This window comes from Manis javanica, chromosome 9, assembly GCF_040802235.1.
Source record: "Manis javanica isolate MJ-LG chromosome 9, MJ_LKY, whole genome shotgun sequence".
Classification (NCBI taxonomy): Eukaryota; Metazoa; Chordata; class Mammalia; order Pholidota; family Manidae; genus Manis; species Manis javanica.
The window spans coordinates 110,568,142-110,593,219 of NC_133164.1; the positions used below are offsets into that span (position 1 = coordinate 110,568,142).

The 25,078-nt window shown below is 45.3% G+C and overlaps 1 protein-coding gene and 1 long non-coding RNA gene across 4 annotated transcripts in view; one reads left to right on the forward strand and one right to left on the reverse strand.

The window, feature by feature from the left end:
* Nucleotides 1-25,078, reverse strand: part of ALPK2 (alpha kinase 2) — a 98,635-nt gene that overhangs the window by 52,741 nt on the left and 20,816 nt on the right. For both annotated transcript variants that reach the window (XM_037016102.2, XM_037016091.2), the window contains one exon: nucleotides 9,034-10,768. In XM_037016102.2, coding sequence (XP_036871997.2) covers nucleotides 9,034-10,768 — 1,735 coding nt within the window. The remainder of the gene's footprint in view (nucleotides 1-9,033; nucleotides 10,769-25,078) is intronic.
* LOC118971989 (uncharacterized) lies at nucleotides 10,670-18,155 on the forward strand. 2 transcript variants are annotated; one of them, XR_005060738.2, is made up of 3 exons: nucleotides 10,670-10,790; nucleotides 13,088-13,179; nucleotides 15,155-18,155. It is a non-coding gene; the product is annotated as an uncharacterized lncRNA (long non-coding RNA). The 2 variants fall into 2 exon arrangements; XR_012121231.1 differs by having other exon boundaries at nucleotides 15,271-18,155.

Genomic DNA, 25,078 nt, shown 5'->3' on the forward strand with positions numbered 1-25,078 from the left:
CTTAGAGATGCTGCTAAGCATCTGATGGCACAAGGACAGCTGCCCGTAACACGGAAGCATCTGGCCCCGAACATCAGTAGTGTTGGATTTGAGAAGCCCTGCCCTAGAGCTGTTCGCAAGTTCCCTGCAGCCCTTGCACCATCTCAGCCTCGTAGACTGCCCTGGTCAGAAGGTACATTCCAGGTGTGGCCACCCCTAGAGTTCAGCCCCATCACAGACCCGGAGGTCCACTGGACACCAGTGGTTCTGTGGCTCAAAGACATTCTAGGCAGAGTCCTGACAGGCCCCAGGAGCTCTGGAGGGGATTAGTTGTGGCACCCATGCCTCTGTCTTTGCTCTCTGAGTCTTCCTGAGTTTAAATTAAGCTGAGCCTCGCCTGAGTAGACTGCCATGTTTCTTGTTTTCTCTTCCACATCAGATTTTCTAAGCCAAAGACAATTGGAATTTGCAAAGTCTGTGTCATGTAATGGGCTCTTTCTCTGATGTCTGAAGTAAAAATCTAAAGAAGGAAATCCTGCCTTACTTTAGAGTACTTAGCTGTTAAACCACCCCTTCTGTCTATATTAGTTTCTTGCGCCTGCTGTAAGAAATTACCAAAAACTTAGTTACTTAAAACTATCCAAATTTATTACCTTACAGTTGTGGAGTCAGAAGTTAACACAGATGTCTCTGGGCTAAAATCAAGGCTTCATGCCTTCTGCAGGCTCCAGAGGAGAATGTCCTCGCCTTTTCCAGCTTCTGGAGACTTCCACACTCCTTGATTCGTGGCCCCTTTCTCCACCTTCAAAGCCAGCAGGCGGCATCTTCAAATCTCTCTCCCTGCCTCTCCTTCCTCCCTCTTCCACTTAGAAGGGCCTTGTGGTTAAATTTGGACCACTGGGTAATCAAGGGTAATAATAACCCCCATCTGAAAGCCCTTCACTTACACTTGCAAAGTCCCTTGCACCGTGTAAGGTAACATATTCACCAGTTTTGGGGACTAGGACACGGACATAATTCTTGAGGGTCATTGTTCTCCCCACCCAAAACAGTCAATGAGAAGTTTATAGACTACTTGCTATGGACTGAATTTTGTACCCCTTCCCAAATCCATTTGTTGACGCTGTGGATAAAATGAGAGTTCCTGTGGCCAGGATTCTCACCTGGCCGTGGGTGACAAGCTCACTGCACACCTGTGGGCAATACATAGCTGTTGACTCTATAAAAAGAGCTCCGCCCAGTGCTCTGGGCGCAACACAGTGGCAGGGCTGCAAGGCTGCAGGAGAGCAGAGCAGAGGCAGAGACGCTAGTGCTCGACCTACCACCCGCCGGAGAACAAGCCAGGTAATAAACCCTTTCACCCCAAAGAACGTTTTGCTGTCAATTTCTTTGGTCACACTGAATCCATAGCGAACTTGCCCGGGGCTGAAACCCATTGGCAAGACAAACCCCTCACCCCTATATCTCAAAATACGACTGTATTTAGTGCTTCTGGCCTTTAAAGAGAGGATTAAATTAGAATGAGGTCTTAGGACGGGCCCTAAACCAATATGACTGGTGGCCTTAAAAGACAAGGAGATTGGGACTTCAAGACACCAGGAGCCTGCGTGCGCATGCAGTTAGAAGGTGGCCCTCCACAAGCCAAGGACTGAGAAGAACCAACTCCTTGATCTCAGACTTATACGCACCAGAATTGTTATAAAACTAATTTCTGTTGTTGAAGCCACCCAGTCTACAGTATTTTATCATGGCAATCCTACTAAACTAAAATACTACTTTTCTGCATTTATACCTTTGTGTCATTTGAAAGGGACGATTATCAAACTCAGACATCCATCTGGAGTTTACTTGGGGGTCCACTGTAAGGTGTAAGGTACTGCTATTTTTCCCCCTATGGGTGGCTAATTGCATCATTGTTGAATATTTTGTTTCCTCCCTAAAACTTGAGAGGCTCTCTCTATCATAAACCAATTCCAATATATTCTTGGATCGGACTCTGTACTCTACTCAGTTTATCTACTCATCTGTTTGGAGGTACTACACCCTGTTTGGTTACCATGGTTTTACCATTTGTATTGATAGATGGCTGGTTAGTCCAGTGTTCTTCTTATCCCATTTCAGCAAAGCAAGTCCATTTTCCGTCATAGCAAAAAAAAGAAAAAAAAGACTAACATGACACACCTCCAGCATTCAGCTCACACCCCAGGCTGATGAGGTTTGTTTGGGGACTAAAACCCACCTAGGCAGTCAAGTGACCCACCCTCCTGTCACCAGCCTCACTGTGGCCACCCAAATTCCTCTCACTGAGCTGCCCCTCAAAATAAAACTCAGCTGCAGATGGCACACCTGTTTTGGATTAGTTACAACAAATCAGGATCTGTGTGTTTATTTCAGTTGCCGGACAGGTGAAGACTAGCGAGCCAGCCAGAAAGCAGGGAAAATCCCACTCGTGAGGGCTTTTTCCCTGCTTGGGGTGAACGGCTTACACTTGAAAGCCCCAAGCTTCCTGTTGTTCCATAAATCCTGTGATTCTTTATAGGAATGCCTCAGGGGACAGTGGTCCCTCTAGGTCTCAGTCTAATTAAGCCACCGTTTACATTTTACCAGCCATGAAAATCACCTAGGGAGCTTGGGAAAAGCAGAGATTCAACAGGTCTGGGGGAAACTTCAGAGATCTGCCTTTGTAAACATGCACCTCAGTAGGTGACTCCTGTGCCAATGATCCAGATCCTCCTTTTGAGGCGCTGTCCGGAGGACTCAGCACCGGAGCAGGAGGTCTGTGGCCCCCAGGGGGGGGTCTCTGAATCCCCCTCTGAGGGGGAGGTCAATAGAGCACTGAGGCTGGAGTGATGCAGATGCCCCATTGGTGCACATGCGGTTTTCCCTGGGCAAAGGGGCCCTGAGTCACTGGAGTGAGTTATAGGTTCTGGAGAAGGAAAGGGAATAGCCTTTAACTCAGCTTTTGTACTGGCAGCAGGGACCCTTTCAAGTCATATTCTAACAAAATTGAAAAAATGAGCATCCCCCTGTGCTTCTCTCACCGAGGGGTCTGAGGGCAGGCTGCCCCTCCCAGGCCCGCCTTCCCCGCCCTACGGGGCGGAGACGCACTTCTGTCTCTGCCACCTCAGCACCCTCCAGCTTGCCTGCCTCAAGGGTGGCCAGCACTTCCGCTCAGTCGTCTTGTGTCATTTTCTTATAGGCCTTGACAGCCACTGGCCAACTGAGCCAATTGGCAGCCATTGAGCCGCCTCCCTGTGCAATCTAAGCAAACTTCCTGTGTACACTTTTTGCTTTTGTCTCTGGTTTTAAAATGGCCTGTTTATGAAGTGACCTGTGGGGAACGCTATTTTCCCCAGAAGCCCTGATGTTTTAGGTGTGGGATTTTGTAGAGGTGTTTCAGGAATGCACACACTGCCCTAGAGCAGACGCATCTTACATGCGGAGAATGTCCATTGCCAGTTTGCAAAGCAGTACTGAGTAACCCGATGCTTTGTTCCTCGGGTAACAGTGGGGGAATGCAGGGGAGGGGCTCTAGAATCCCTGAGAGTGTGCTTCCCTGAGGTGTACAACCTTTAGCTCTCTGCAGCCCTGCTCTGTGGATCTGGAACCAGGAGCCCCGAGGGCAGCCCTTGCACCCCACTGACGGCTCTTGGTCTCCAAACCTGATCCCTGCCCTAAAATTACCGAAACCAGGATATCTAGAGGCAGGGCCTGGGTATCTGTCTATTTAGATGACACCAGGGACAGTTCCAAAGCACAGTTAAGGTTCTCAATCTCGGAGGTACAGAGAATCATCTGGAAGCTTTTAAAACCCTCAATGCTCAAGCCACACAGCAGATTACAGTACATCAGAATCTCAGGCATCAAATGTTTTAGGTCCCCGGTCACCTCCATGTGTAGCCACAGTACAGACACTGCTCTACAGTCTCTTCTAACCTGAGATCTCCTCTCTGTAGACCAGGGCTCCTAGCGCTTCAGTATGCATACACATCTCCTAGGAATCGCTTGAAAATGCAGGTTCTGATTCAGCAAGACTGAGGCGGGCTTGACACTGCATTTTGACAAGCTGGTTAGCAGACCACACTGTGGGTGGGTGGTGAGGCTGTATGAAAGATGTTCTACTCATTATTTAACAATGATGGTGTGCAATGACTGCAGGGAGCCAGGGCATGACACGATTTGCAGGTCCAGGACAGGAATGGTATTTGGCAAGAGTGGTACAGTGGGCTTTGTGACTAAAATCAAAACAAATGTTTGTGTTAGTCCCTGTGTCAGCTATGGAGTGGTGCTGACAAGAGGCCTGATGGCCACGTGCAGAGAGATGAGTGATTGTAAACTTCTGCCCTTCCCATCATCAGTACAGAGCTGGCTTACCAGCCTTGTGGAGTCAGTTTTAACAGTTGTTATTTGGGGTGGTGGTGGGGGGAAGCGGGGGGGATGCATTTTATCATGCAAATATGTTCATGTTTCAGGTTGTTCTGTCCCGGATAGGAAAACTAGATTGAAACTTAAACTTAAACTTTCCTATGCTTTAAAAAAAATATTTCCTGGAGACCTACTATGTGCCTGGCTGTCACTAGGTGGCCATGCACATTTCAAGCTGCCATGTACTATGTCATTGCACCACCTGCCTCGCCACTAGGCTGAACTTAGATTAACATGAAGTTTCATTCCACATTTATCACACAAACCTACACAGGTGGTAAATGTCTATAGACCTTAATACACACATGAGTACAAGTAAAACTTGGAAAATCTGAATAAGACCAGTAGATGGTAATGATGTCAATATCTTGACATTGAATACTAGTATCAGATCAGTCAAAATTAGATCATACTACTGTTTTACAAAATGTTACCACTAGGGGAAACTGGGAAAAGCTTAATGATGTCTCTGTATTATGTCTTACAGCTGCATGTCCATGTACAATTATCTCAAGTAAATTTGCAATTAAAAATGGTATAAACTACTTGTAGTCAGCCCTTAAGATGTCTTTACTATGGGGAGAAAGAACATATGTATTAAAAAGGTAAATAATAAACAAAATTAAAATGACAATACTTATTAAATGCTAACAGGTACTGTGCTAAGTATTTTTTCACATGCAAGACTTAAATCCTCAGAACACTCTATGAGATAAGCATTATTATGATTAATATTTCTATTTTAGATGAGGAAACTGGGGCTGGGAGACTTTGAGTTTTTTATCCCAGGAGTACAAGTCAGAAAGCTGTAAGGCTTAGCTCAGGTCTGGAGCCCCACTACACCACACAGAGCGTGCAGACGAGGATGCTGCGTTTCTCTGGAAGGAGAAATTATAGTCAGGGACAACGGAAGCATTCAGGGAAGGTGCCTTGAAGGACTGCTGGATTTTAGCCTTGAAGGCCCAGATGAGCTGAGCTAGCAACAAGCCGAGTAAGAGCATTGCAGACAAGAAGATAGGAAAAAACACATATCTGGGGAAAGGCTTTGTTTTCCAGATGAGGAAACAGGCGTGTGCATCTGCTTTGCCTCCCAGAGATAGATGGAAGCAATATTCTGGAAGGTCTTGAATGCTAGGGGGAAGTGGTAAAATATTCATGGAACTGGTTAGCAGTTTGTGAGAACTGGTAAGGCCTAGACTATATGTGAATTACCAGGATTCACGAGGGTACGCAAGTGCGAGGTGTGGATGGTGCAGCACAAACCAGTCCATTCCCAGGGCCAAAGAACAATGGGAAGCAATTTCCTAGTGGCAAGCTGGCATGTGAGGGACACCAAAGGGTATGACAATGAAGGCCATGAGGTGATCATTAGAGCCATAACTCCTATACTTGGAATCTAGTACTGTATGGCTATGTGTTCATTGATTATTGAGTGCCTATTATGTGGCAGCATTATTCCAAGGACTTGGGATATATCAGTGAAAATACAGTGACTAAACTCCCTGCCATCATGGAGCTCACCTGCTATGCTAGTACTAATTCCTCGGCAGGAGGATTCTTAACCATCAGAACCTAAGAAAATATTTCCACACTATAAGCTTGAGATCCCATGACCCCAAGGAGAAATGCAAATCTCTATGCAATGAAGATGGGCAGCTATGCAGGACAGACACAGCTCTTCTGATTTAAAAGTGAAGATGATCCTACCCCAGTGGAGCCACAGGGAAACTTAAGATGGGCAGATTGTCAGGTCTTGCCTCTAAATTGGATCAGGAAAGCAAGATCAAAACCAAGGTGAAGGACTGGCAGTCTGATCCTTGAAGATGATTCAAGTTAGCCTGGGGTACTCTCTCTGATTTCCACTCCCAAACTGGGATTAACACTGGAATCTTCCATAAATGTAGAGCAACTGGGGGCTTTCCAATCATAGCCTGGGTAAGTCCTATTTTAAAACAAATCAGAACAAGATGGCCTTGCATTGTAAAAGCAGGAAAGGAAGACAGGAAATAAACACACCTGGAGACCCAGGATTAGTCAGGAGAGTCGATAAAACAGCCTTGTTCTTATCACGCAGAATTAGAGGGATGGGAATTTTCTTAGAATGCTAAAAGCAACACACAGATGAAGAAAAAACTAAAAGATAAGCTGCTGATCACTGTTTCTACTAAAAGACACCTAAAGGTAAGTGAATCAGGCAAGAGTCAAGAATGGGCAAGTTTTTTAGTATTACTCCCAATCAAGAATCTTTAACCATTTCAATTTTTTTTTGCATATTTTATTTATTATATATTACATAATTAAACCATTTCAAATTTTAAGTTCCCACAAGCCTCAAAGGTTCAAAAATAAATATTTGAAATGTCTTCTGATTTTGTTATTGAAAGATTCACCATCCTTTTTTTTTTTTAGCAGTATTATAAAAAGTTTGATTTGGTTCCCAATGATGTCCTAATGCTTTTGTGTCACAGTTACAGTGTTACCTAGCCATTTGCTGTAAATTTGGCCATATTGTGTACATGGGTGAGAAACAAGGACATCTACAGTTAGGTAGGAAATTTTTACAGGAGTAAAAGAATCTGCACTCACTATGTCACTATCCCAGTGTCAAAATTTTTCTGCTTTAATCAAAGGATAAGAAATGCCACAGATACAGCTCTTCTATTTCTAACTGCAGGCTGCACAGAACTGCTCTTGAATATACCTACAGCTTCCATTCACGTTTCTGGCTGTCCCTTGACTGAGAGGTTGCCTCAGATACTGAGCCCAGCAAAGTGAGAAACAGTCCTACTACCTGCAGAATATAAGCTTCCTAAAAAGTCATGTTCATGGTTCGAGTTAACTGCCTTAGTCATGCCGCAAACACAAAACATAGGTAGCACCTTGAGCTGATAGCTGTTGAGACAGGTGTGCATTCATGAATGTGTGAGTATGTGGATGTGTGAACAAGCATCCCATAAGAATTTTAATAGAAACAAGAATGAAGACTGTGCACAAGACAGATAACTGGGTCCCAGAGATGGCTTGCTGGTCACTTAGATTCTCCATCTCAGAATTTGTTTTCGGCATAAGATGAGGATGACAAAACGGACTCCTTGCTTTTGGTATTGAGGTAGCTAGAAATTGCATCCCACAGTGGTAGGTCTAAAACTATCATTGTCAATAGCCCCCTCCCCTCCAGTCACTTCTTTTTGGACATTTTACACTTGCACCTTTAATAATTAGTTTGCCAAATGAAAGGGCTCAATGAGGATAAATAACTGTAAAAATGCACTCAGCTGAGCCATGAAGAGAATTTTACGAATAGAAAAAAAATGTGTTATTGACAAGAAAAAATTAACATTGTAACATAATTTTGTGTGAATACTGGGGCAAATCACCTCCACAAACTTATCTTGGGCATCAGTCTGTGGCCATTGGTGAGCGGTCAGCAAAGTGGCGTGTGTTAACCAAATAGAATAAAGCCGGCTCTCTTGCTAAAACTAAAGTATAAATGTGTTTTTGCCTGGCTAATTTGGCCAGAAGAACAGAACAACATGCTCAGTAAATAGCTACCTCAGATCTGGAGATTGATCAAGCAGCTATTTTATGATGGGGTCTTCAGAAATCAAACTAAATTTCTATTTTTTCACAGAGAAAGTTCAATAACTTTGAATGCACTTGGAAATAGTTTTCTTTGGCATATGTCTAGTTCTCTAAAAACCTTTTGTAGTAGGTTTCTACTACAAATTTTGGGGAAGGGAGAACACAAAGTACAGTAAAAACAATTTGGTGAATAAATTGTCTTAGGTTTTTATTTATAAAAGTCAAATTTTGGCCAGAGTATAGCATCAGTTCAAAGCTCATTTGGAACCTTTTAAAATTAAAAATAGAATAGATTCATATATTAAGCACAATACCCTTTGTGCATTAATCATTCCCATTAATCTAATTCCATCTTTTTCAAATATACTTTCAAATCAGTTATAGGATAAAACAAATTTACTTCCTGTCTGTCTTTCCTTAGCCTCCTTTATACTTTGTGATCTAAGAAAAACAAAATAAAACAAACATCCATTCAAAAACCTACTTTGGTCTTTGAGCCCAGAAAATCTACTTTGTTTACCTTCTCCAGCATCACTAAGGGAATTCTACAAATCTTTTAGACACACTGAAATCTTTCATTTGTACCATGAATTCTGATTAAAGCCAACACATACCATTTTCAAAGTGCCCCTAAACAATTACTAAAAAGAATGTTTGGGGCTTTTTTTTTTTCTTTTAAAGGTCACACCCAAAACATTTGCTTAAAAAGTTCCTGAATAGTAACATTGCCTAGTAAAACACATGCAGTAGACAAAATATCAGATTTCTTTTTTCAGCTGTCTCCAGAATCCCATCGGTGCCTCTTACTTCTATCTGACTTCTGCTATAAATAGAATGGCTTAGGGTTTATCTGGGCCTTTTTTCAAAACCAGATTTCCTTCCTAGCAGCAGCAGCTGTCATTCACAAGTACCCTGACCGTACTAGAAGACTTATTTTGATTTACATGTGGTACATCAATCGTGAATGTGAAATGAAGGGACACACATGCACACACACACACACACACACCTTTTATCTTCTAATTTTTTTAAGAAGAGGAGTCTTACCTGAGGATGATCACTCTGGTCTGGAACCGGGCTTGTTTCAAATAGGTGATTAAACCGCACCCCTTCTCCCTTGAAGTTGGAGCTCCCTTCTTGGAGGAGCAAGCCTGGTGGAGTGGGGGAGGGTTTTGCTTCTTGTTCTGCGTGGGTTGCAATAGCACATTCTCCTGCAGGGAACTGGGGATTCAGATCAGGAGCTTCTGCTTTGGCGTGAGAACCCTCTCTTTTTTCACTCTGGGTTAGTGGGTGCTTAGCAGGTTCTTTGGGACAGAGGAGATGAAGGGTGCTTTCTGTCCCACTTCCTTTCGGGTAGGGGCTCAGCTCCTTGACTTTCCCCCTCATTACCAGTCGCCTCACCCTGGCAGGTTTCTCCGAGCCCCTCTTGCTCAACCAATTCTTGTCCCCTGCTCTTTTCTCAGCTGGAATCTCCAAACACTGGCTCATCGATGACCCTTCTGACTCACCAGACGGACGCTTCATCTCTGTCTCTGTTACCGCTTTATCCATGTTTAGCAGACTGTCACGGGTGAATTCCTCCCCTGCTTGGTGGCGGTCTCTGGTTTCTCCTGGAATTCCTGGAGAATCATTTTCAGGAGGCCCAGGAGGAGTGGGGAGTTTGTATCTCCCCTGGTCTGTCACTGTAGACGTCCCATCCTGGTGAGGTCCCAAAGTCAGAGTCGTCCCTGTTTGCCAGGACGAGGGACTAGGGGCAGAGGCTGGGTTGCTCCTCACCCCCGCATCTTGGGGTTGTGAGTGATAACCCCAGAAGCCAGTGGTGGCATCCATAGGCCCAGCGTCATCCGACACCCGAGGCCCACAACCCATTTCACCGAGGAAATGCTCACACCCACCCAGGCAACGCTCACTGAATTCCATCTCTTCGTCATCGCTTTCTAATAAAAAAACATGTTCAGTCCCCTGGAGGTTCCTTTGCCAAACTGCGTTAGAGTAATCTGTCATAACATCAGAACATTCCAGATACTCCAGGTCATCATCTGAAAACTCCTCGGTGCAGGTTAGGGTCATCTCTGGGCAAAGTTCATAGTCACTGTCAGAGTCTTTGGTGGAAACCTGTGGGCTGACTTGCTTGTCGATCGTGGCCCTGCCATCTGGGCAAGTGGGTGTAGCTGCCTCTGACAGCGGTCGGCTGAAGCTAATGTATTTCTGTAATTTGGGATTTTGATGACTTGAATTTAATATTTCCTCATTAGAGTTACCATTGTTTAAGGCATCATCTATTAACCTCGACACTTTGGAATGCATTGTCCTATGGCAAAACACGTTTTGCTTATCAGGAATACTATTCGAATTAGGAAAAAGTTCTCCATCTGGAACAACCTCTGTGTTATCCAGATCGTAAGCCTCCTTGGGGTGTCTTGTTCCTTTAACGTCCAAGGGACTTTCAAAACTGGACGTGCTAATATCATTCCTGGCCAATAACTGGAGTGAACATAAACAGTTGAATTTGGAGGAGGGGGACCCAGCTGCCGTGGGGGTACCCAAGGAGGTGCTTTCTTCTTCCTTACCCGGATGTTCTTCGCCATTGATTTGGTTTGTGCTCTCCGGTTCGTGTGTCTCTGTTCCGTGTTTGCAAACTGTGTCCGCATCATCTTTTGCGTTCAGTGAGAGTTGTAGGTTCTCTGCTGAGCACTCGACTTCAATGGAAGCAGAACAGCAGATCATTCCAAAGCAGTTTTTAGCAGAGATCTGATAAACAGCAGTGTCATGTTTGGTACAGCTGGGATGAAGAGAACACACAGGTAAGTCTGCCAGGTCTGGACTTGCATGCCAATTTTCACATCATGGCACATACAGAAAATGACTGAGTTTCACTGTCCACTCAGGAGCACTGTGGTCTCCCTGGAAAGGGGTTTGTGGTCACAGGCAACCAGATTCTGGGCTCTGGCTGCCCTTATGCTGAGATTCCAGGGAGGCTCAGCATTTTCCCTTCGACTTTCCACAATCTTACCTCCAAATCCTGAGAATTATTTAGCTTAATAAGGAGACATCTTATATTCTAGTTTCTTCTTCTCTCCTCTTTTCAAAAGTTATTGTTATGCTTTGGCAATTTGGAAAAGCATTATTTGGGGGAGCAAGACACAAAACAAATAACTGAGCTATTCTACTTCATGTAGTGGAACTGTGAGCAATAACTCTTTTTAAGGCCATGCTAAGAAGGAATGGTTCTTGCCAGGAGGCTATAAAGATGATATCATACCAGGATTGTGTGCATGATGAAGAGTATCATTTCCTCTTTAATTTAACATGACTATAAAGTCACAGCCCATGAACCCCTCTGGCTGGAAACCATGTCCACATGCCACCTTACTTGTACAGACCAAGTCAGGTGTTCGGCTTTGGCCCAGCAGGGAAGAAACTGAATCTTGGATCCTGCTGAGCCTGGGCTCCCTGCTCCAGGGGAGACGGTGCCCCGTGGCCCCTCCCTTTACTGACTGGAGCCACCTGGAGCCTGGAGCCTTTGCTGACCTTTCCCACTAAGACCCTTCTCGAGGCTCTGTGGTCCCAATAAAAACTTGTTACACTTGCTTTATAATTTGTACTCTATTTACCTTATTTGATCTCATTGTAACTGTAACACTGCTGACATCACTCTGTGTATTATCCAGCTCTGATGTCAATAACCGTTTTCAGAAGGCAGGAGCTATGGGTCTGGCTTGGACTTAGAGGCAATGCTTAGATATTTACTGACTAGTCTGTGTAAACAATGCACTAATAGCTAACCCAGGTCCGAGTTAGACATTCACAGTCCTCCTTATCCTCACTCATCCTCACTGGAAGGACCCCTGTGACTCCCCAAGCTCATATGTGCTCATAAGCCCTCAAGTGTTGGATGCCTGCACACATAGGCCTCATGTTCAAAAATCCTAGACTAATTCCAATTTTGTTAACATCGTGTATTTTTGATAACCTGGTTCCCAAATAGAAATCACTCAGGAGTGGCTGAGGTTGGCCAAGCCTGACCCACAGCTGTTATTTGGATATGTCTTGGCTAATGGCACAGGAAGATTGAAATTTAGGGCAACTTCCTAGGGAATCCGTACCCGTTCCCATCTACTTGATGTTATCCTGAGGTTCAAATGAGAAAATCAATGTGAAGGGGCTTTGCAACACAGAAACTTTATGCCAAATGTACTCTGTAAGAATGTAGCAGTGCTAAAATGATAACAGTATGACAGGATGGAAGTATTAGCTACCATGACTATGGCTTTTATATTGCAATATATATCAAATCAGTATGTTGTATACCTTAAACTTATATAATATTGTATATCAAATATAACCCAATTTTTTTAAAGGCTCTGGAAGAAGGAATAAAATAGCAGTAGACTCATAGACACTGAGAAGTGACTAGTAGTTACCAAGGGGGAGGGGTTGGGGCTGGTGGGGGAATGGGAGAGGGATGAGAGGGCACAATAATTCCCAATCACAATCTAAGTTGGTCACAGGGACTGTAGTACATCATGGAGAATACAGTCAGTGGTTCTGTAACATCTTTCTATGTTGATAGATAGTAACCGCACTAGAAGGGGTGAGGATTTAAGAATATGGGTAACTGTTAAACCACTGTGTTGTACATTTGAAACCAACATAAGACTGTATATCAACGATACTTCAATAAAAGAAAAAAAAGGCTGTGGAAGTACTCAGCCAGATTTTCAATGGCTCTCGAGAAGTGTGCAGAATCATCAGGGCAGTCTATTTTAAGTTCCTGCATCCGAATCCATGGGTAGAGGGCCTGAGGATCTGCTTTTAAAGATCCCAGATACATCCTGCAGCATATTGTCCTTCGCCCACCCTTAGAGAATCCTCCCCTCGCCATCATTAATTAGGCTTAGGTCTCCTGAGTTGAGGATGGGGGAGGAATGAAGAGAGAGTGACCTGTGCCTGAGTGTGCGTTTCCCACACCATTCCCTTCGTGCCTCTTCTCTATTCATTCCTGGAGAGTCAGCCTCAGTTCAGGGCTTATGAGGAACTTAAAACAGCACTGTGGGCTACTGGAAAATCCCAAGTAATTTTGATTTCTTGATTTATCCAGACCATGACCCCTCTGCCAGAGAAACCAACTATCCCAAGGTACCATGACTTGCATGAAAAGGAGAGAAAGAAAGAGAAGAAAATATGGCCCAGGTAAAAAGCAGTAAAGAGGGGAACAGAGATGGTTCCCAACAATCAAGAAGGGAAAACAAAATGAACTTCAGAAAAATATGGAGAAAATAATTGGATTAAATGTATTTAAATTCTGAATGACTAAAACAGATGGGAGAATGTTACGATTTAGCAATGTATGATTTCATAGAACATGTGTTTTAGCTGATAGAAGATTGACAAGGCATCCTAAGTACACTCAAGAGGAGAAGGAACTGAATCAAGTATAATTAACTTCTCACTGGCTAATGATCCCCTTTGAGAGAGTTATGGTTAGTGGTTGGCATGTCCTTGATAATTGTCTCTAAGCATCCTAAAGAAGTGGGGAGAAAATCAGGGAAGGAAGTTGAGTGCCTCTTCTGTTCAGTGACCTGCTACGTGCTCCCTGTAAACAAAACTGGGGCTCCAAGAAGTTGAGTGATTTCCCCAAAGTAACAAAGCTAGTAAGTGGTAGAGCTTGACTAGGACACCAGAGCCTTCTGACCCTGAAGTCTGGCTCTGAGTACATTGTTAAAAAAACTTAGAGAAGGAAAATGACAGTGTAGAGAGATCATTTTTGCCAATAAAGTGTTTCCTTCTTAAGTCTCCATCTTCATCAGTCAGCCAACGTACTCACATGGAGTATGTTCTAGTGCCCAATATTATGTTAACGGCTGTGGAGAAGTCAAAGAGATGTGTGAGACATCATGTCCACATCTAAAATGACTAAAAATCTGCTGGGGAAAGTAACAGGAATTTCTCAGAGAGCTGTGTAGGTCAAGTCTGCGCTGAGTTGGGTGGTCACGTGGAAGGGCAAGGCAAGTTCAAAGAAGAGATCTCAGCGGTGGTAGCAGTTGAGATGGTGGGGGCAGGATTGAGCTTTCGAATCTTTGCAAGATGCTGGCAGAGTGACCTGTGTGCCCCACGGTGACTTGACAGGAATGCAAAACCATCCCAGGTGGGATTCCCTGAACAATTAATTAATTGTGTTCCCTCCTTGTATCTTTCCTTTTGGCTGAAGGACGCACCAGCTTTCCTCCCCACTTGCTGTGAGTCTTGCTTGAATACTGGAGGTTCCTACTAAATTAATAATTTCCATATTAAAGAAAAGGAGTCACATGCTGCCTTAAGTGGATGGGGTTTCCTCTGAGTTTAAACCCCCTGAATGGATCTAAATCAGAGGTTCTCAAACATTTTGGCAGCAAGGCCCCTTTACACTCTTAAAAATAATTGAGGACTCTGAAAAACATTTGTTTACAGGTGTTTATATCTACAATATTTAACATATCAAAATTAAAATTGAGGAAAAAACATTTACTCATTTTAAAATAACAGAATAAGCTCATTACATGTTAGCATAATAGCATATTGTTACAAAAAATTTTTTTCCAAAACAAAGTACAATTTCTGAAGCATGGCATTGCTTTACATTTTTTCACATTATCTTTAATAGAAGACAGCTGGATTTTTGTATCTACTTCTGCATTCAGTGTAATGCAATACATTGTCTTGGTTGAAGTGTATGAAGAAAACCTGGCCTTACACAGATAAGTAGTTTGAAAAGGAGGGAGTATTTAATACTCTTCATATGATTGCAGATAATCTTTGATACTATATAAAGATTAGTTGCAATGTGGAATCTGAAACCATATCAATCAACCTTTCATACTTGTTACATAAAATCCATTGGTCTATATTCATTTTATGTGACTCTTTCACCCATGCATGATTTTGTAACATCATGTATTGGTCATTTGGAAAAACTTGGTTCATGAAATCTTCCAAATATTAGTTTATTTCATTACATGTTTTTGAAAACCACATTCATTAGTATTACTATGGATCTTACCAGAATAATTTTGAAGTATTGGGAAACTGCCAGGTTTCTGGTGAAGGATACAAAGCCTTCCATATCTCTAGTTTGGGAAATACGACAAATGTTAATTTATCATAACAATGTAGGTCAATTCTGTGCTAGGTTGCATGGTACAAGCAGAAGGGTGGAGGACATCAGCAAAATGGCAGAGTAAGGACTTCTGGAAATTTTCTCTCCACAAGAAAACTGGCAAAACTTGTCTGAACCAACTTTTTCAGAGTTCTGAAAATTAACCAAAGGCAATCTGAGGAGCATTTATTCAAGAAAAGTGGCTGATGGGCAGAGAAAGACAAGTGCCAAATGATTTCACTCATCTGTGGAGCATACGAACAAAGCAAAAACTGAAGGAACAAAACAGCAGCAGACTCACAGACTCCAAGAATGGACTAACAGTTACCAAAGGGAAAGGGACTGGGGAGGGTGGTTAGGGAGGGAGGGATAAGGGGAATAAGGGGCATTACAGTTAGCACACATGACGTAGAGGGGGGCACGGGGAAGGCAGTATAGCCCAGAGAAGACAGGTGGTGATTCTATAGCATCTTACTACACTGATGGACAGTGACTGTAATGGGGCATGTGGTGGGGACTTGATAATGGGGGGAATCTAGTGACCACAATGTTGCTCATATGATTGTATATTAATGATACCAAAATAAAAAAAGAAAAGTGGCCGAATCTCAGCAAGAGCAGCAAGTGTCCTGGTGTCTTAATCTGCCCTAGTCTAGCCCCTGTCCTCAGCTCCATGATTAAAACTCTTCACTGAGGGAAGCTTTAAAATGCTCTCAGCATTCTCCCAACCCTGTAACAACCCGGCAGACAAATGCTCTTGGACTTGAAGATGGGCTGGTGTGGAGGACGGACTGCTTTGCGGTACAGTCACTTAAATGCTCTCTTAGGCAGATGACTCAGTCTCTTTGGGCTTCAATTTCTTGATTTACAAAGAGAAAAAAGACATGTCTGGGTTCCTCCCACCAGAGATTCTGATTTGATGCTCAATACATGCGTCTATGTGATTTAATTTTGTGCAGTACGAGGTTAGTTCCATCAGTGCTGGGGGTTGACAGGGAGCACTAATCCTAAAAGTCCCTCAGGATCCCACCAACTGAGGATGGTTTTGTGCCTGGGGAACAAGAGTTACAAATGTGACTGAGAACTAAGAGGACAGGGTAAGAAGCCCCAGGACTAGTAACCCTATAAAATAAGAATATGAAGACAAGAGGCTGGAGAATAGAATGTAACAAGTATGAAAGGAAGACATGGAATCCTTTTATTTTCTAGCTTCCAGCCGAATGGCCCTAACAAAACTGATATACTCCTAAATCCCTACATTTCAATCAATGTCATCATTGTTTTAATACACGAAGGATGTTGTGTTTTGCACACATTGTTTCATATATCTATTTCTTGACAATTTTACTGGCACAAATAAAATAGAATCAGTTATTTCCACATGGGCTGAAAAGCAGATTTCTCCAGCTCATGTAGCTGCTCTTCTCCCTTTTGTTTCTTGGAGGTCAAATACCTGCTCCCCAAATAACCCTCCTAACAATATTAAAATTGCTGAAATTCAATCTAACCAGGTGCCCTGAAGGCAGAATGCATGGGAAAGGAAGCTGAAACTATTGGCTAGAAATAGGACTTGGAATCCCCTCTAGGCTTCAGATATTATTGTATTTTATTATATATTCCACTTTCCAGAGAAAGAAAACAAGATCTGGGAACTACACGGCGGCAGTGTCTTGGCCCGGGCAGCCAGGAATGCCTCTGAAGTCCCCCCCACCCTGTGGATTTTCTGAGCCTTGCCTGCCCATGTAGCCAGGAGGCTGGAGAGGGCTCGGCTCAATAAATTCTTACGTGATGACATCCATGTCCTTGCTACCGTCATAGCACCAGGTGAAGGTTGTAGTATATTTTTACACTAAGTCTCTGTACTTTATTACTTGCTTAAGGGCTGCTATAAATTTTATGACTTGGATTACTCAGAATACCTAAAGCCTTAAGAAAGTGTGGGGCTTTTTCATGCCCCAGAGCTATGTTTATCATACAGATGGAAGAATTGTAATACTCGGAACTAGAATTTCTTGATCATATTTTCCACAAGCAGCTCGGTGCATTTCAAACCGATGAGGAGATCCCTTATTCATTTACCAATGAATTCAGTTATGTACCCAGCAGATTTATTGAACCACACATATGAAGAACTGAACACGGCTTTGGGGCCCCTCCTGCTCTGTGCCCTTCCCTGCTCTGCTCTGTATCACAGGGTTGACCCCTTAAGGCTGTGGCTCCCCAGCTCCCAGAACCCCTGGCTTCCTGCCACATTTGACCAAAAGGTGATGAGAAATTGGAGGGTGGGAAGAAGAGAGAAGCCAGCCTCGGGTGGCATTTCTAATAGGCTACACCTCCCCTGTAGTGAGGTCCCACTTCTGCCCCCCCTGAACTCTAGGATCTGGTAGTCCTGCCACCCCCCTTTATCTCTGCAGCCTAGGAGATAGTCGCTTCTGCTGATGCTCATTTCTTGGTGACCTCACTGACCTGTTTGGCTCAATCACCTGTGTAACCCTGCATTTAATGCTTGAAAATGGTTTTTGTCTCCCTGATTAGACTCTGACTGACATAGAGATGACAGGTTTTACTGCTGTTGGAACTGAGGTCCAGAGAAGACGTGACTATCTTAAGTATCTCAGCTAAAAAAATTAGAAGAAATGTCTAACACATGTAAGGCACTGTGTTAGCTACTGTGTAGAAGATGAAGATGTTAAATTCCCAGGCCATTTCTCAGGAGCTTCCCATCTAATAAAGGACACAAGGCATCTATACACACAGCTACAGTACAGGACAGTGTGTGCTAAGTGCCATTAAAAAGATAGACCAACCACAGAGATTGGGGGGCAGGAGATGCAAGATAATGAGGGAAGGTTTCCTGGGAACTTACAAGCTGAAGCAGGTCTAGGACATAGGGTGGGCTTTGTCTGGAAGGAGGGTATGTGCCTGGGTTGGGAAGGTGGATCATTCCAGGCAGAAGGAACAGTCTAGCATGGAGAGGAGGTCAGGAAGCTCCACGCCTTCACAGGAAACGCCAAACCGTTCTTTATTTGGAACCCGGGGGAATAGTAGCCTGAAAAGTAGAGCGACTGCATCACTTGCTGTTTAAACTGAGAGTGAAAAGGGTCATGATTAATACCTACACTGAGACCACAGGCAGAAACTGGGGCCATGCCAGGGAAACTGAGGCTGAACCAGGCACATCAGGAGTATGGTCACCCACCAGGAGTGGAATATGAAGAATATGGAAGATTTTCCATCCCAGACAGAGAAGTTTGGACCTCAGGCTCCAGTTCACTGGGAAGAGGATCAAAGCAGCCATTGCGGGGAACAGAAACTATTCTGTAAGAGGCTCACCACCTCCACACAGTGGGCCGGGCGGGAGTATAGCCCTCCTGCCTTGCCTGGCTGACATGGCCTGTGGGCTCTGGTCGAGCAGGAACACCCCATTCTCCAGTGTGCTCTGTTGGACCTACAATTACATGTGCCCGGCTCCTTGCATGGACTTGAGAAGGGAGACAAGAAACTGGTGGTGTCCGACTTGGTTCTTTCCCCAGGGGAGCTGCCAATTTTCCCGAGATTAGACTTGCAGGCCTTACACAGGGAACAGTATGTGATGCGCAAACTCTAGTGTCATCGAGTACCAAAAGGCACAGTCAAGGCAGTGGGTGCCTGGTGGCTAGGAGGGGAGAGGTCAGGGTGGCCTGGATCTTCAGGGAACAGAGCCAGGCACGTGGAACTTGAGCACAGCAGGGAAGGATGAAACTTTGGCTGGTGGGCAGGAGGGGAGGGCATTCCTGGGAGATGCACAGGAGCTGGAAAGAGCAGGGTGTGTGTAAGGGACAGTCAAGAAATGAGCTGGTGGGGATAGGGCCTTGAAGGACAGACACTGTGGGATGGGAAGACACAGAGTTCTGCTCAGGAGCTCAGCATGCGAGCAAACAGCAGCAGAAATTCTAAGTTTTGTCTTCAACCAAATGCAGTTCTGAGCAGATCAGAGAGACAGGGCAAAGCCAGTATGGCATCGTGGTTAAGGAGCAGACTTAGCAGCAGTCTTTCTGGGTTCACACACTGCCCGTCCACTGTGTGACGAGCTACAAACTGCTCAGGGCAATAACTGTACCTACAGCAGAGGGTGACATGAAGACTGGGGAGTTAATTCCCATAAAGTGCATAAAGCCTGGCACCCAGTAAGTGCTAAACCAGTAGTTCTCAAATCTGGCTGAATGTTGCAATCATTTGGGGTGCTTTTTAAAAACACGAGTACAGAGGAGTTTTGGGGCAGTGAGACTAATTCTGTATGATACTGTAGTGGTGGGAACATGTCTATACATTCGTCCAAACCCAGAGAATGTAAAACAGATGGTAAGTGAACTCTAGCCTCTGCATGGTAATGATGTGTCAGTATAGGCTAAATGTACCGCTGTGATGGGAGATGTTGACAGCAGGGGAGTGGTGTGTGGCCGGGACGTGGGGGGGCGGGGGGGCAAGTCGCCTTTCTGCTTTATCTTGGTGTGAACCTAAAACTACTCTAAAAAATAAAGTATTTAAAAGGGTGAGAGAAGAGGGATACCAGCGCCAGTGTTCCACTGAAAAAAGCAATTAGACAGCATCAAGGGGGTGAAGGGTTTTGCTTCCTGGGTGATTAATGGGCAGCCAGAGCTCAGAAGCACTGAGCTAAATGAATGTGAGCTCCTGTATGGCAGTGAAGGAGTAGGGAGTTGGTCACCTGATGGCAGGGGAGGTAGCTTTGCCTGGGCTTGTAGGGGCAAAATGGTCTATGTTGAACCTTTGACCCAGCTTTTGACAGTTTTCTGAGCCTCTAGGAGCAATGCAGTCTGACCAGACAATCATTAAAAAAGAAATGAGCAAATTGACTTCAGAAAGGAAAAAATTCTATGGTATTAATATCATCAGGCTTAGTGAACAGACTGAATCCTCTTACCATAAAAAACTCAAGGGTGGCTGGAAACTGTCCCCATAGCCCACCAAGCTAGTCTACTGTCCCAGAATGTCTCCAGAAATGTCAAGGGACATTGTGACAATAGAAAACTCCTGAATTAAACTGTACATCCATCTATGACAGACATGGCATCTTGAGAGCAGGACAAAGAACAGTGCACCACTAGATACTGGCCCAGGGCTCTGTCATGAGAGCAAGCTAGCTGGGGATTCTGAAGGACTAGTACTGCCAGGGCATCAAACACCCAGTGGGCCACAGCCAGACCTGATTTTCCTATCCGAACCTGCTCCTCATCTCAAGAAAACACAGTTCCCTTCTACCGGTTGCTCAGGAGGCACACCCTCGAGACCACCTGCTACTCCCCTCCTGCATCCAGTCCCACAGCAATCCAGTCAGAGGTACCAAAAACCAGGCAGCTTCTGCCACCTTCCGCAGACCCGTCCTGGATTGGCCGCTTCATCTCTCGCCTGGATTACCGCCCTGCTCCATCTCCTCTGCAGAGGAACGTTCACATTCTACAGCCACCATCCTTCTAAAACCAAGCCAGAAAAGATCATTTCTCCATTTAGAAACTCTTCTGTGTGCCCCCAGCTCATTCAAAGTTGGGACCGTGGCGTAGTCCACCAGACCCTGCAGTCTTGCATCCCCCTTGTTTCTCCGGCTCATCCCCACGACTCTCCCCTGCTCGCCCCTCTCGGCCATGATGACTTTGCTCTCGCTTCTGCCTTCACTGTTCCCTCTGACGAGAACGTTCCTTCCCAGGTAACAATCTCACCACTCTCCCACCCCCCTCCTTCACCTCTCTGCCCACACACCTCATCGGAGACACCTCACCCCTGCCACTTCTACCTGCCCTGCCCACCTTTACTTGGATTCACCTGACACAGTGGCCTCCCTGGTATGCCTAATGTGCGACTCCTCCTCTATGCCATCCCGGGAGGTGGGAGACTTTACTGTGCCCCTACTGGATCCCCAGGGTCTTGAGCCCTCCCTGACTCACAGTGGGCCCTCCTTAGTCCTTAGTTTTGAAGGAAGTCCTTATGACCACTTCTTGAGCTATACACCAGCACAGGCATTGTAGGTTTTGTTTTAGAGAGCCGCACGGGTACAATGAGATGCGGTGATGTAACAGAACCTAGGGGTCCTGGGAGACAAAATCCTTGGTGTCTAATCCTAGCTTTTTCCTAACCAGTTGTTAGGATCTTGGATGGATCCCAAAATCTCTCAGGACTTGGGGAGATCTATGATGTAAAGGGATTGAACTAAACCGATTGGATTTGACCAATTAAATCAGCATTTCTTAGAGGTTGGTTTGCACATCAGTATTGTTTCTAGAGTTCCTCAGGTGTAATGCACAGCCAGCAGTGGGATGACCCTTGGAACAGGGCTTCTCCTGTGTCCGTGTGCACAGGAATCGCCGGGGATATTGTTAAAATGCAGAATCTGCTGCGTTGGGCCAGGGGTGGGGGCTGGGATTCTGGGATAACAAGCTCTGAGGGGATGCTACTGCTGGTCTGAAATCAACTTTGAATGGCAAGGTTTTAGAGTTGCTTCCAGCTCTAAGACTCCAACATCTCTATGAAGGGTGAAAGTCCCTCTAGTAAATTCTCAGAAAAATATCAGCTGTCAGTGGACACGCTGCTCACTTTGAGCTGAGTTCCCAGTAAATGCCTGGCAAGTTGCCCCCTCATGCAACGCTGTGGGTGTCTAAATTGGTTTTGGTTTTTTAAAAAACTAACCGCTAGACCTAGGCAGGAGGAATGTGCAAAACCAGACCCAAGGAGTTCACTCGCAGAAGCAGCCTGGAGACCTGTTGATAATCAGGGAAGAAGCCCATCACAATTTAATTGCTCCTCTTTGCCTGCAGCTCTCATCATAGCCTTGGTGCTTGCTGTCTCTGTCATCTTCACCGGGTGCCTCTGCCTTGCTCCCATCTCCTGGTGCCTGCTGGGTGAGCAGACATGGCAACTGACAGCAGCCGGGAGAGCAGGGAGCCAGCCAGGTGCGTGGGAGGAGCGGCCCGTGTTGGAGGAAAGCCAGTCAGGGCTGCAAGCAGGAAGAATTCCCACCCTGCTGGGGCAGCAGCCCAGGGAATGGGGAATGACAGGGGCAGAAAAGGGGCAGCCACTTAATGACCAGAAGCTCAGGCTCCCTGGAGCTCAAATGCCACAGAAAGCTGCTGCCGCAGTGCCCTCATCCTATAGTTCCTGCAGGAGGCCTTTAAGAATTATTTCCTGTCTTCACAGTCCCCTTAAACAGCCTAGCCTCTAGAGTAGCAGTGGGCTGACCACCAAGAAGCCACCGTGATTCACATCAATTCCTCACATTCAGGCAGGGGATGCCTAGGGGACGGCTCTATAAGGGGGGAAGATTGTCCTGGACTCTGTCGCGGTCCCTGGCTGGGTCTGAAAATTTAACCAACAAAGACAAACTAACAGGAGAAAAGCATGCAGACTTTATTGAATTTTTACATGTACAGGGGAGCCTTCATGAGAGACCTGAAGACGTGACCAGAGCAGGAAGCTTTTATACCTTTTAAACAAAGAAGCAATGAATTTGTGAAGAACTGACGAGACAATGTTTGGGCTGGAGGCAGTAAATGGTGAAGACCTAACTAAGAAGATAAGGGGGAGTTTAACAAGGCTCGTTTGTGCAGACCTCTTGGTCCCAAATTCCCCATCTCTGGGCTTAGGAATGTCTCCCCTCCTCCTGATACAGGGAACATGCCCTACTCTGGGGAGGTCTGTGACCTATTTCAGGAAAGAAAGGAGAAGAGGGAGGGCAGGTCCGTGACCTTCCTACTTCGGCCATTAAAAAAAATTCCTTGGGCTTAAGCTGCTTAATATGCTAAGGTACCATATTCAGGGTAAAGTGTCCTAAATCACGTCAGCTCTTTCCCTCTCCTCTGAGCAAGACTCTGAAGAATGTAACAAAGCACTCAAGGCATTGTGTAAGTCTCTCCACAAATCTTTATTAAGCGCCTGCTGTGAAAGAGGCACTGAGCCATACCCTGGAGGTACAGCGGGAACAGATCAGATGAGTTCAGGCTCCCGTGGAACTTACATTCCCACTAAGGGAGTCTCCCGGTGAACAAAAATACAAAGAAATACACACCATGACTGGAAACAGCCAAGTGTCCACCAACAGATGAGTGGAATCACAAATTCCGGGACCTCCAAACAATGGAACACTGAAACGCTCTGCAATATAAAGCATGACCCACTGACACACCAAAGGAAATGGGTGATTCTCAGGATGATTATGTGGAGCAAGAGAAGCCAGAGACAGGACTACATGCTCTGTGACCTCATTTATATAAAATTCTAGGAAGGACAAACTCGTCCCTGGTGACTGAAGGCAAGGTGGGAGCTGTGTGAGGACAGGTGGGCAGAGGCACAGGAAAGCGGGGATGCGGAGGGGCTTTGAGAAATCTTTTGAGGGCCATAACTATGTTCACCATCTTGGTGGTAGTGATGGTTTCCTGGGTGTGGGCATGTGTCATAGCTTACCAAACTGAACACTTCAAATGTGTGTACTTCTTTGTATGTCAATTACACCTATACAAAGCTGTTAAATATGTGGATACACACATTACCTCATGCGCCCTGTGAAAAATACAGCAAAGATAAGGGGGGTAGGACATGGTGGGGGCAGGCGGTGCTATTTTAGGTGGTTCTGTGATTCTGTGAATACAAAGTAAACCTCAACCTCATTTAGGCCAAGAACCTCCTAATGTTACTAGCCTGCTCTAGGTTCTCAGAAAGTGTCCACTGAATGGCATTTTCAGACAGCATGTGTCCAATTTCCAATGATCAGTGTACCTTTCCCTGGCTATCCCAAGTCTGGAGAGGGGCAGTCTGTCACTGCTCCCAAACTAGCATCATTTGCCCTTAGAGTTGGCACCGTGGTGGGAGCAGTTGTCCAAGTTTGGTCCAGGAAAAGATGCAGACATACACAGGAAAAGCTGAGCGCCCTGTGGCATGGCTCCCATAATCATTCGTTGCCCTGAGACACTTACCTACCAAAGTCAAAACTGGAACATGATGATAGACGGTGGACTCGTGGCATGGACCTACCACCCTAAGGGCTAATGGGAATTTCTTGTCAAACCCTTGGGACTCATTCAAGGAACGCTCCAAGCATGGCCTGAGGAATGGCCAGGATGCACACCTGCTGAATTCATTCAGGAAGAATGTCGCAGGAGCCTGCCTCAGCTCCTGGCCAGGACCGCAGAGGCCTTCCCGGTGCCGGAGAGTCCTGCCAGTCAGTCACCCTTAAGACTTATTACACCTACTTAAGCTCACGGGAACATGAAGTTCACAAAATGCTTCCCAGCCTTGGATGAGATGCCTTTTCTGTCTTAGCCAAGACATGGCAAGATTCAGTCATCTTTATTTCTACCCAATGATTCCTTGATCAAACATGTTAATTATACTTCATCCTCCAAGAGAGATATAGAACAGAGAAAAAGTGCTGCCAAGCTAAGCTACCTTTCTGTGGATAAAATGAAGGTTCCTGTGGCCAGGATTCTCACCTGGCCCTGGTTGGCTGGTTCAATACACATGTGTGGGCAGTACATTGTTATTGACTCTATATAATAAAGAGCTCCGCCCAGTGCTCTGAGCAATAGGGTGGCATGGCTGCAAGGCTGCAGGAGAGCAAAGCAGAGGCTGGAGTGGTGGCAGCGCTGAGGAAAGAGACTGGGACACCTGTGAAGGCTGAGAGACCCAGAGGCAGGGACTGGCTTGCTGCCTGCAGACTCGCTCTGAGTGAACAGGATTTTAGTGATTGACCTGCCACCGTGGAAATAAAGTTGGGTATAACCCTTTCACCCCAAGAATGTTCTACTGTCATTTCTTTGGTCACACTGAATCCATAGTGAACTTGCCCGAAGCTGAAACCCATTGGCAAGACAATTGGCGACATCTGCAGGATTCATTGGTGACTAGGGTAAAAAGAACAGGCTGCCCTCATGGAAGGAGTGTTTCAGTGGCTGCACCTATGACGGGAAGACACTC